This window comes from Erinaceus europaeus, chromosome 7 (genome assembly GCF_950295315.1).
Source record: "Erinaceus europaeus chromosome 7, mEriEur2.1, whole genome shotgun sequence".
NCBI lineage: Eukaryota > Metazoa > Chordata > Mammalia > Eulipotyphla > Erinaceidae > Erinaceus > Erinaceus europaeus.
Genome location: NC_080168.1, coordinates 109,266,012 through 109,278,149, shown reverse-complemented (window position 1 = coordinate 109,278,149; position 12,138 = coordinate 109,266,012). Strand labels below are relative to the sequence as shown.

General features: G+C 37.4%; 1 protein-coding gene across 1 annotated transcript; it reads left to right on the top strand.

Annotated features, from left to right (window-relative positions):
* Positions 1 to 10,025: 10,025 nt before the first annotated feature.
* Positions 10,026 to 10,967, top strand: LOC103109102 (olfactory receptor 6C68). The gene has a single exon (XM_007518108.2). It carries the CDS (start codon positions 10,029 to 10,031, stop codon positions 10,965 to 10,967), a length of 939 nt encoding a protein of 312 aa, XP_007518170.1. The 5' UTR covers positions 10,026 to 10,028.
* The last annotated feature ends 1,171 nt before the right edge of the window (positions 10,968 to 12,138 follow it).

Genomic DNA, 12,138 nt, shown 5'->3' with positions numbered 1-12,138 from the left:
GAAAGCAGACTAACAGAAGCAGAAAACAGAATTAGTCAGACAAAGGATGAGTTAGAGAAAACTAAGAAAGAGGTGAAAGAGCTTAAAAAGAGATTGAGAGACACTGAAAACAACAACAGAGACATATGGGATGATCTCAAAAGAAGTAACATTCGTATAATTGGCCTGCCAGAGGAAGAGAGAGAGGAAGGGGAAGCAAACATTCTAGAGGAAATAATACAAGAAAACTTCCCAGACCTGAATAACAGAAAGGATATCAAGGTGCAAGAGGCCCAGAGAGTACCAAACAGAATCAACCCAGACCTGAAAACACCAAGACACATCATAGTCACAATGAGAGGAAGTAAGGATAAAGAAAGGATCCTAAAGGCTGCAAGAGAGAAAAAAAAAGTCACATACAGGGGAAAACCCATAAGACTTTCTGCAGATTTCTCAACTCAAACTCTAAAAGCCAGAAGGGAGTGGCAAGATATCTATCGAGCCCTGAATGAAAAAGGGTTTCAACCAAGTATAATATATCCTGCTAGACTTTCATTCAAGCAAGATGGAGGGATCAAAACCTTCTTAGACAAACAACAGTTAAAGGAGGCAACTATCACCAAGCCGGCCCTGAAAGAGGTACTAAAAGACCTCTTATAAACAAGAACATCACTATAATACTTGTAATATATCAGAGTAAACAAATTGTTTTTTAGAACAATGGCACTACAATACATTAAATCCATAATATCAATAAATTTCAATGGCTTAAACTCACCCATAAAAAGGCACAGGGTGGGGGGATGGATCAGAAAACATAACCCAACCATATGCTGCTTGCAAGAATCCCATCTATCACAACAAGATAAACACAGACTTAAAGTGAAAGGATGGAAAACTATCATACAGGCTAACGGTCCACAAAAAAGGGCAGGAACAGCCATTCTCATCTCAGACATGATAGATTTTAAATTAAATAAAGTAATAAAAGATAGGCAAGGACATTACATAATGATTAGAGGATCAATCAGCCAAGAAGACTTAACAATTATTAACATCTATGCACCCAACGAGGGACCATCTAAATACATTAAGCATCTACTGAAAGAATTTCAAAAATACATCAATAGTAATACAATAATAGTAGGAGACTTCAATACCCCACTCTCACACTTAGACAGATCAACAAAGCAGAGAACCAATAAAGATACAAGAGAATTGAATGAAGAGATTGACACACTAGACCTCTTGGACATTTTCAGACTCCTCCACCCCAAAAAACTGGAATACACCTTCTTTTCAAATCCACACAACACATACTCAAGGATAGACCACATGTTAGGCCACAAAGACAGCATCAATAAATTCAAGAGCATTGAAATCATCCCAAGTATCTTCTCAGACCACAGTGGAGTAAAACTAACTTTTAACAACAAACGGAAAATTATTAAAAGACATAGAATTTGGAAACTAAACAACATGCTCCTTAAGAACCACTGGGTCAGAGACTCACTCAAACAGGAAATTCAAATGTTCCTGGAAACTAATGAAAATGAAGACACAACCTATCAAAATATTTGGGACACAGCGAAAGCAGTACTGAGGGGGAAACTTATAGCCATACAATCACATATTAAACACCAAGAAGAAGCCCAAATGAACGACCTTACTACACACCTCAAGGACTTAGAGGAAGAGGAACAAAGGAACCCTAAAGCAACCAGAAGGACAGAAATCACTAAAGTTAGAGCAGAAATAAACAACATCGAAAATAAAAGAACCATACAAAAGATCAATGAAGCCAAATGTTGGTTCTTTGAAAGATTAAACAAAATTGACAAATGCCAGCCAGACTCACCAAACAAAAAAGAGAGAAGACTCAAATTAATAGAATTGTAAACGATGCAGGAGATATCACAACTGACACCACAGAAATCCAGAGAATCATGCGAAACTTCTATAAAGAACTATATGCCACCAAGCTAGAGAATCTGGAAGAAATGGAACAATTCCTAGAAACCTATGCACTTCCAAAACTGAACCAAGAAGAACTACAAAATCTAAATGCACCAATCACAGACAAAGAAATTGAAACCGTTATTAAGAATCTCCCCAACAACAAAAGTCCTGGACCAGATTGCTTCACAAATGAATTCTACAAAACTTTCAGGAAACAGTTAATACCCATACTTCTTAAGCTATTCCATAAGATTGAAGAAACAGGAATACTCCCTTCCACCTTTTATGAAGCCAACATCACCCTGATACCAAAAGCTGATAGGGACAGAACAAAAAAGGAAAACTACAGACCAATATCTCTGATGAACATAGATGCCAAAATATTAAACAAGATCTTGGCCAACAGGATACAGCAACACATCAAAAAGATTGTTCATCATAACCAAGTGGGATTCATCCCAGGAATGCAAGGTTGGTTCAACATCCGTAAATCAATCAATGTCATTCATCACATCAATAAAAGCAAAGCCAAAAACCACATGATTATCTCAATAGATGCAGAGAAAGCCTTTGACAAAATCCAACACCATTCATGCTCAAAACTCTACAGAAAATGGGAATAGATGGGAAATTCCTCAAGATAGTGGAGTCTATATATAGCAAACCTACAGCCAACATCATACTCAATGGAGAGAAGCTGAAAGCATTCCCCCTCAGATCGGGGACTAGACAGGGCTGTCCACTGTCACCGTTATTCTTCAACATAGTATTGGAAGTTCTTGCCATAGCAATCAGGCAAGAGAAAGAAATCAAAGGGATACAGATTGGAAGGGAAGAAGTCAAGCTCTCACTATTTGCAGATGATATGATAGTATACATAGAAAGACCTAAAGAATCCAGTAGAAAATTACTGGAAGTTGTTAGGCAATATAGCAAGGTATCAGGCTACAAAATCAATGTACAAAAATCAGTGGCATTTCTTTATGCAAACACTAAATCTGAAGAAGAAGACATCCAGAAATCACTCCCATTTACTGTTTCAGCAAAATCAATCAAATACCTAGGAATAAAGTTGACCAAAGAAGTGAAAGACTTGTATACTGAAAACTATGAGTCGCTACTCAAGGAGATAGAAACTGATACCAAGAAATGGAAAGATATCCCATGCTCATGGATTGGAAGAATAAATATCATCAAAATGAATATTCTCCCCAGAGCCATATACAAATTTAATGCAATACCCATCAAAGTTCCACCAGGCTTCTTTAAGAGAATAGAACAAACACTACAATCATTTATCTGGAACCTGAAAACACCTAGAATTGCCAAAACCATCTTAAGGAAAAGAAACAGAAATGGAGGCATCACACTCCCAGACCTTAAACTATATTATAAAGCCATCATCATCAAAACAGCATGGTACTGGAACAAAAATAGGAACACAGACCAGTGGAACAGAATGGAAAGCCCAGATGTAAATCCCAACACCTATGGGCATCTAATCTTTGACAAGGGGGCCCAAAGGATTAAATGGAAAAAGGAGGCTCTCTTCAATAAATGGTGCTGGGAAAACTGAGTTGAAACATGCAGAAGAATGAAATTGAACCACTTTATCTCACCAGAAACAAAAATCAACTCCAAATGGATCAATGACATGGATGTCAGACCAGAAACAATCAAATACTTAGAGGAAAACATCGGTAAAACACTTTCCCACATACACCTCAAGGACATCTTTGATGAATCAAACCCAATTGCAAGGAAGACCAAAGCAGAAACAAACCAATGGGACTACATCAAATTGAAAAGCTTCTGCACATCCAAAGAAACTATTAAAGAAACAGAGATACCCCTCACAGAATGGGAGAAGATCTTCACATGCCAGACATCAGACAAGAAACTAATCACCAAAATATATAAAGAGCTCAGCAAACTTAGCCGCAAAAAAGCAAATGACCCCATCCAAAAATGGGCAGAGGAAATGAACAAAACATTCACCACAGAGGAGATCCAAAAGGCTAACAAACATATGAAAAACTGCTCTAGGTCACTGATTATCAGAGAAATGCAAATCAAGACAACACTAAGATACCACCTCACTCCTGTAAGAATGGCATACATCAAAAAGGACAGCAACAACAAATGCTGGAGAGGATGTGGGGACAGAGGAACCCTTTTACATTGCTGGTGGGATTGTAAATTGGTACAGCCTCTGTGGAGAGCAGTCTGGAAAACTCTCAGAAGGCTAGACATGGACCTTCCATATGACACAATAATTCCTCTCCTGGGGTTATACCCCAAGGACTCCATAACACCCAACCAAAAAGAGGTGTGTACTCCTATGTTCATAGCAGCACAATTCATAATAGCTAAAACCTGGAAGCAACCCAGGTGCCCAACACCAGATAAGTGGCTGAGAAAGCTGTGGTATATATACACAATGGAATACTATGCAGCTATCAAGAACAATGAACCCACCTTCTCTGACCCATCTTGGACAGAGCTAGAAGGAATTATGTTAAGTGAGCTAAGTCAGAAAGATAAAGATGAGTATGGGATGATTCCACTCATCAACAGAAGCTGACTAAGAAGATCTGAAAGGGAAACTAAAAGCAGGACCTGATCAAATTGTAAGTAGGGCACCAAAGTAAAAACCCAGTGGTGAGGGGTAGGCATGTAGCTTCCTGGGCCAGTGGGGGGTGGGAGTGGGCGGGAGGGATGGGTCACGGTCCTTTGGTGGTGGGAATGGTGTTTATGTACACTCCTAGCAAAATGTAGACATATAAATCAGTAGCTAATTAATATGAGAGGGGGAAATCAATTGTATGTCTCAAAGTTTCTCAAAAGACAAACTGAATCTTTTTAATATATAGGCTATGTATTTGATATGTGGACTCTCTCAAAAGCCTAGACCAAGTAGATTAGAAGCTTCCAATAGCACAGCTATATATAAGATACTGGGTACTGTCCAGCAAACCATAACAAAGGGACTTTTCAAAGTTAACCCAATTAACAAATAATGTGATGATAATATTAACTATTGATTGTCTTTTTGAACCCTAAGACAGCAGGAACCTCACATCTTCACTATAGAGCCCCTACTTCCCCCAGTCCTGGAATCCTTGGATAGGGCCCACTTTCCCGTATGCATCTCCCAATCCAAACCAAATAACATTGCATCTGTCGATCACAACCTAACCAAAGCAATGATTGCTACCTCAACATGCTTCACCTCAGAATGTATCCAGAGACTTCACGTGTGGAATGACAACCCTTCAGCTTTATTACTCGGGTGAGACCTTTCCTTTAATAGTACACTCTAATTTCATCTCAGGTAGTTCACTTTCTAACAAAGTCCCATAACCTAGATATACACCAGTTTCTGTGAGAGAGAGCTTATGTGCACACGTACCCATAAACTACTGCAAAATATATACCTGAAAGCAGGACTACACTAGAGTTTGCAGTGAGTACCTCCCTAACACTTCCTCTCCACTATTCCAAGCTGGGGATCCATGATTGCTCAACAAATTGTTTGGCTTCATATGTTAACTCTCTTTTCAATCACCAGGTTCCAGATGCCACCAGGATGCTGGCTAGGCTTCCCTGGATTGAAGACCCCACCAATGTGTCCTGGAGCTCAGCTTCCCCAGAGTCACACCCTACTAGGGAAAGAGAGAGGCAGACTGGGGGTATGGACCGACCAGTCAACGCCCATGTTCAGCGGGGAAGCAATTACAGAAGCCAGACCTTCTACCTTCTGCAACCCTCAACGACCCTGGGTCCATGCTCCCAGAGGGATAGAGAATGGGAAAGCTACCATGGGAGTGGGTGGGTTATGGGGATTGGGTGTTGGGAATTGTGTGGAGTTGTACCCCTCCTACCTTATGCTTTTGTTCACTAATCCTTTCTTAAATAAAAAATTTAAAAAGAAAAAAAAAAGAAAAGAAAATAAAGCATATACATATAATAGTCTATATACTGATAATGGTAATCAAAATATTTTGAATGGAAAAGTGCAAATCAAAGTTGTTTTATGGGTTAGGGTGGACAGCATAATTTTTTTGCAAAGAGGAGGCTCTCATGCCTGAGACTCAGAAGTTCCATGTTCAATCCTCCACACCACCATAAGCCAGAGCTAAGCAGTGCTCTGGTTAAAAAAAAAAAAAAAAAAAAAAAAAAGAAGAAGAAAAAAAAAACTTTGTTTTCTATAGGTTTACTTTTATTCTTATATTTGGCAGTGTGATATACTACTTACATCAATTTATAGTGATTGTATCATTACTTCCCTTTTGATCATGTTTTTTTCATTGTATCTGAGTTATTTAATTTAAAGAAGGTAGAGGAAGTGGTTTTGTGCCAGTTTCATTATCTTGGACAATACAAGTGAAAATACATCTTATCATTTGACTTACACCGCCCTGTGTACATAATGTTATTGTTTCATTTCCTGTCCTTAAGGACACTGTCCCCAGTGCTGCCTAAGTAAGGCTGGTTGCCAAAAATTTTCTATTACTATCTCTTTGTGACTTTAAAACCTAGATCTCCAAGGACTCTTTTGTTTTATGACTTTAGTGGCTATTGCCATAAGCAGAACATATAAATTAACCATCAATATAGTGACCGCTATGTATTATTTACAGTTAGGTACAGAAGAACAACTGTTGCCAATTACCCAATAGTCCATGATAACCTGAGGTCTTTACACCAAGTATCCCTTTATTTTTAGTTAGCAAAAGAGCATATTACCCAGTTTAAAACACTGAAGACCTGCTCGTAGGAGAAACTTAACATTGAGTACAAAGATTCTGGTTATTCCTGGGGAGTTTGGTTCCCTTAGCATGCTTAGCATTCACATCTCCACTGGCATAATTCTATTCAACCTGCAGCTCATTTTGATCATCTACAAATGAATTGTCAATAGAAACCATGGAATAATGTACTGCTTAAAGGGTAAGTATGAAAACGCTACTTCAGTTATTTTCACTGCATAAATTTGTATGTACAGGTTGAAGAAGGTTAAGTAGGCAATGTCACGATGTATTTATATATTTAATCGAAGTATTAGACTTATATTGTCAACATGGTGAATGTTAATGTTATCAATTAATGAGCATATCCTAAAATTACTTGGGAGTCCTTTTTTGTCTTTTTTCTAGAATGGTATACCTATGAAATCATTAGCAAGACTAGTTTGCGAGAATTACCCAAGTGTCTACACATACAAACAAACACACCCATTAATAACAGACTGAGATTTTATACATTTCCAACACTCAGCAAAAAAATTAAAATAAAATGCTACATGAAACTTAAGTAATTAGAACAAGGTTTTGCATGCATTAATATAAATGAATTTAAATTGTAAAAGGGTGAAAAACAAGTTCTGACTGAGACAGAAAGCTACCTTCTTCACCTGCAGGGGGATGCTTAATAAGCAGAGAAGCTGCATGCATCTCTCTTTCTCTTTACTCTCCTACCACTCCTTCCCCCTCAATTTCTCTCTCCTATCAAATAAAATAAAAATAAAAATTTAAACAAAGAAAAATTTTAAAAACTACTTTATGATCACAATGGGCTCCCCAGAAGACAGAAGCTTTCTTTCAAATGTTACCAGTGTTTCAATTAATATCCTGGTTATCTGGGAGTACATGCCTACTACAGAGACTCAGTACTCTGAGTCTTCAAAAGCAGAAGAAAGTACTCATTAGCTTAGATGACAAAACAACATTGCCCGGTTTTTCTGATGAAGTGTTCTAAAAATACAAGAACATTATCCTATCAGAATATTATTTTTGTTTTCCACAAAGGTAAGAAAAATTGGAGCCCTGAAGATATTACAAATAACTTATATAATGTTATGTACCACTATAATTGGGGAAATATAACTCCTAGCTATTGATTTCAACATCAAAATAATATAGTCTCTAATCTTGAAGAGATTATAACATTTGATAACAGGAATAAAGGGTAGACTGAAAATTAGTTTCACTTTGTTATTTTTTAAACTACACCAACTCTGATATTACAAGTGAGTTGAATAATTGCACACATTTATTTAAGCCCTCACCAGTTGAACCAACATAATTACTAATACTCCCTTTGTTTCACAACTCTTGGACTGACAATAAAATATGTAGTAACACCATATTGTTTTATTTTTAAAAACTTTATCTTGATAGAACAAAAATAAATTGAGAGGCAAAGAGAGCCAGAGAGACACCTGCAGTACTGCTTTATCACTCGTAAAGCTTTCTCCCTGCAGGTAGAGACGAGGGGCTTGAACCCATGTCCTTGTGTACTGTAATGTGTGTGCTTCACCAGTTGTGTCACCACCCAGAACACTATTTTGTTTTAATTATCAATAGAAATACTGTCTTCCTGAAGCTAAAATATTCAGATAAATGAGTATTAATAAACAGAAGGCAGTGATTAAGACCTGGGACTCAAAAACCTCTCTGCGTAGTCACGCATTATTTAGAAAACAGTGGACATAAATCTTACTTCTCTGGGCATATGTTTCCATCTTGGGAATTGAGATGATATACATTTCTCTTTCAGAGGATACCCTAAGGAGCACATGGAACGTGTAGACATGCGGACGTACTTCTATCCACACATACACAAATATATGTAATATGCTTAGACCAATGCTAGCTAGACCACAGCAACAATTTATGTGCTTTAAGTCATAGGGAGACACATGATGGGCCTGCCTTGTAAAGACTGATGAGTGTGAAAGTTACATAATAAAAACTTGAGAAATGAATGAACATATACAAATTAGAAGCAGAGAAAAAAATAGAAGCAGAGAGTGTGGACTTGTAGTAAATAAGAAAGACAATGTCATTGTAAGAAAACCCAGCAGCTTTTGTCTTGTCTGTTTTGCTCACTGTATGCTGTACCAGTGTGCTTCAATCTGAGCAACTAGATGTAGCAGCAAAGTATGGTTGTTGTAGTCTTACTCGGGTCATGGGTGGGTAGAGTGCAGCAAAGTAAGGCAGCTTTATCCCCACGTTAGCCAGGCAACATGTAAGGCACCTGCTTTCCCATGGACAGGACCCAGGTTCCAGCCAGTGCACCACCACATTGGAGAAAACTTCAGTGCTGTAGTATCTTGTCCCTCTCTGTCACTCTCTCCCAGTCTTTGCCTCTGTCTTTCAATCTGGAAAAAAAAAAAAAAAAAGATGTCTGGGAGGAGTGAAGCTCCTTTGACAACCAGAAAGAAAACAAAAAGGAATAGCTGTACAGTACTGGTGAAGTTAAGGACAGTCAAAACCCACTTTGCCTGTGGAATAAACAGTAAGTTGATTAAGAAACAAAATAAAATAAATGTGTTGTTGAGAAGGAACAGAAATAGCTTACTTGGATCCTAATCTGAAACTATTTTAGAATTGTCATAGTTCCCAAATGTCAAAAAAAAAAAGTATGTTTTAACTTAACTAAGAAGTTAAAGAAAAAGTAGTGACAGCGTTCAAACTAGTTATAATCAATAAAATGAAAAACAAATTTACTGTCACTGAAAATGTACAAACCAGAGTAAAAAAGACAGACTGCTTAATTTGTTATCAAATATAGAGGTGATTAAAATGAAAATTTAGACTATAATTTAATAATTAAAATCTATTTAAAACACTTAAATCACTGCATAATTAGATTGGGGAAACTGAATTCATTATAAAATAATAATCTGATCCTAAGAATATCAAATAAAACTTATGAATCTTAGATAAATTGAATATGCCTTTAAAAACTTTTTATATTTATTTATTTATTTATTGGTTAGAGACAACCATAAATAGAAGGAAGGGGATGATAGAGAGGAAGAGAGATAGAGAGATACCTGCAGCACTACTCACCACTTCACTACTCACCACTCACAAAGTTTTCCTCCTGCAGGTGGGGAGTGGGGGCTTGAATCCAGGCCCTTGAACTTTGTAACGTGTGCTCAACCAGGTGCACCACCACCCGACCCCAATAGATTAAATATGCAAGAGACTGTTCACAGCAGGCCAATTTTGTAAGTGAATTGGGCAGTTCACATCTCTCTAACATTTCCATGTAGGTACAGCAAAATGCAGAAGTCCACAATGAGAAACCACACAGCAATAACAACATTCATCCTTCTGGGACTGACAGAAGATCCTCAGCTGCAGATTTTGCTTTTTATTTTTCTATTTATCACTTATATTTTAAGTGCATCTGGCAATCTGACCATCATTACACTAACTTGGGTGGATGCCCACCTTAAAACTCCCATGTATTTTTTCCTCCAAAATTTCTCCTTCTTAGAAATCTCATTTACAACAGCTTGTGTTCCAAGATTCTTATACAGTCTATCAACAGGAGACAAAACAATTACCTATACTGCATGTGTCTTTCAACTATTTTTTACAGATCTCTTTGGGGTAACTGAATTTTTTCTTTTGGCCACCATGTCATACGATCGCTATGTAGCCATCTGCAAACCTTTGCACTATATGACTATCATGAGCAACAAAGTATGCAAAACAATGATTATCTGCTGCTGGATAGCAGCACTTATGGTTATCCTCCCACCACTTAGCTTAGGTTTTCATCTGGAATTCTGTGATTCTAACATCATTGATCATTTTGCTTGTGATGCGTCTCCTATTCTGAAGATCTCATGCTCAGACACATGGCTAATTGAGCAGATGGTTATTGCCTGTGCTGTGCTGACCTTCATCATTACTCTTCTCTGTGTAGTTCTCTCTTACGTGTATATCATAAGGACAATTTTAAAGTTCCCTTCTGTTCAACAAAGGAAAAAAGCCTTTTCCACCTGCTCTTCCCACATGATTGTGGTCTCCATCACCTATGGCAGCTGCATCTTCATCTATATCAAACCATCGGCTAAAGAAGAGGTAAAACTTAACAAAGGTGTGTCAGTACTCATTTCTTCCATATCACCAATGCTGAATCCTTTCATATACACTCTCAGGAATAAACAAGTTAAACAAGCCTTTACTGACACTTTCAAAAGAATTGCATTTCATTTAAAAAAATAAAATGTATATATAAGCAGATAAACTAACTCAAAAGATGCATATCTACTTAGTGTCGCTCAAATTTGGTGACTGATTTCTTCTTATTATTTGAGGGTGGATCGTTTTATATAAAACAGCAATGTAGAAAACAGAAACCAACGTGAATTGCATAATAAAGGAGTTTCCTGAGAAAATATAAAAACTCTGAGAGAGATGATAACTAGGCCTGGAATATAATTATGGGAAAAGGTAGAGTAGGCAGTACAAAGAGTATTTCCAGAAAACTACATTTACTTCTCCATCTTCTTTTAAAAACTATTTATCTACCTATTTATTTATTATTGAACAGACACAGAGAGAAATTAAGAGGGGAAGGGGATAAAGAAGCATAGAGACAGAGAGACACCTGCAGCCCTGCTTCACCACATGTCTAGCTTCCCTCCTGTTGTCGGGGAACAGAGGCTTTAACCTGTATTCTTGAATATTAGCCAGGTATAATACCACCTGGCCCCAACTTACCATATTAGTTTATGTTGAAAATAATTTCTTTTTTTAATAATGTTTTTTAAATATTTATTTATTTATTCCCTTTTGTTGCCCTTGTTGTTTATCACTGTTGTTGTTATTATTGTTGTTGTCATCGATGTTATTGTTGGATAGGACAGAGAGAAATGGAGAGAAGACGCGAAGACAGAGATGGGGAGAGAAAGATAGACACCTGCAGACCTGCTTCACCCTTGTGAAGCAACTCCCCTGCAGGTGGGGAGCCAGGGCTTGAACTAGGATCTTTATGCTGGTGCTTTGTGCCACGTGCACATAACCTGCTGCGCTACCACCCGACTTCCAAAAATAACTTCTATTTTATGCTTTTGTCATCAAAATTAGCCTCCACAGTAAGATGTTGCCAAAGCTGACATATATATATATATGTATATGTAATTCACCATCTACTATTCTGTATCACTTAACATTTGAGGAACCAATTATAAAAAAAAATTAGTTGATTTAACATCAAGTATCTATGCTCTGGATTCTTTAGTAATTAAAACCATGCTGTAATCCATCTTTAACTTCTTTTTTTATATGACTACAAATTAACAGGAGTGTACATAAACACCATTCTCATCACCAAAAGACTGTGTCCTGTCCCATCCAATGCCCTCCCCCCCTGCCGCCCTAGGAAGCTGAACAT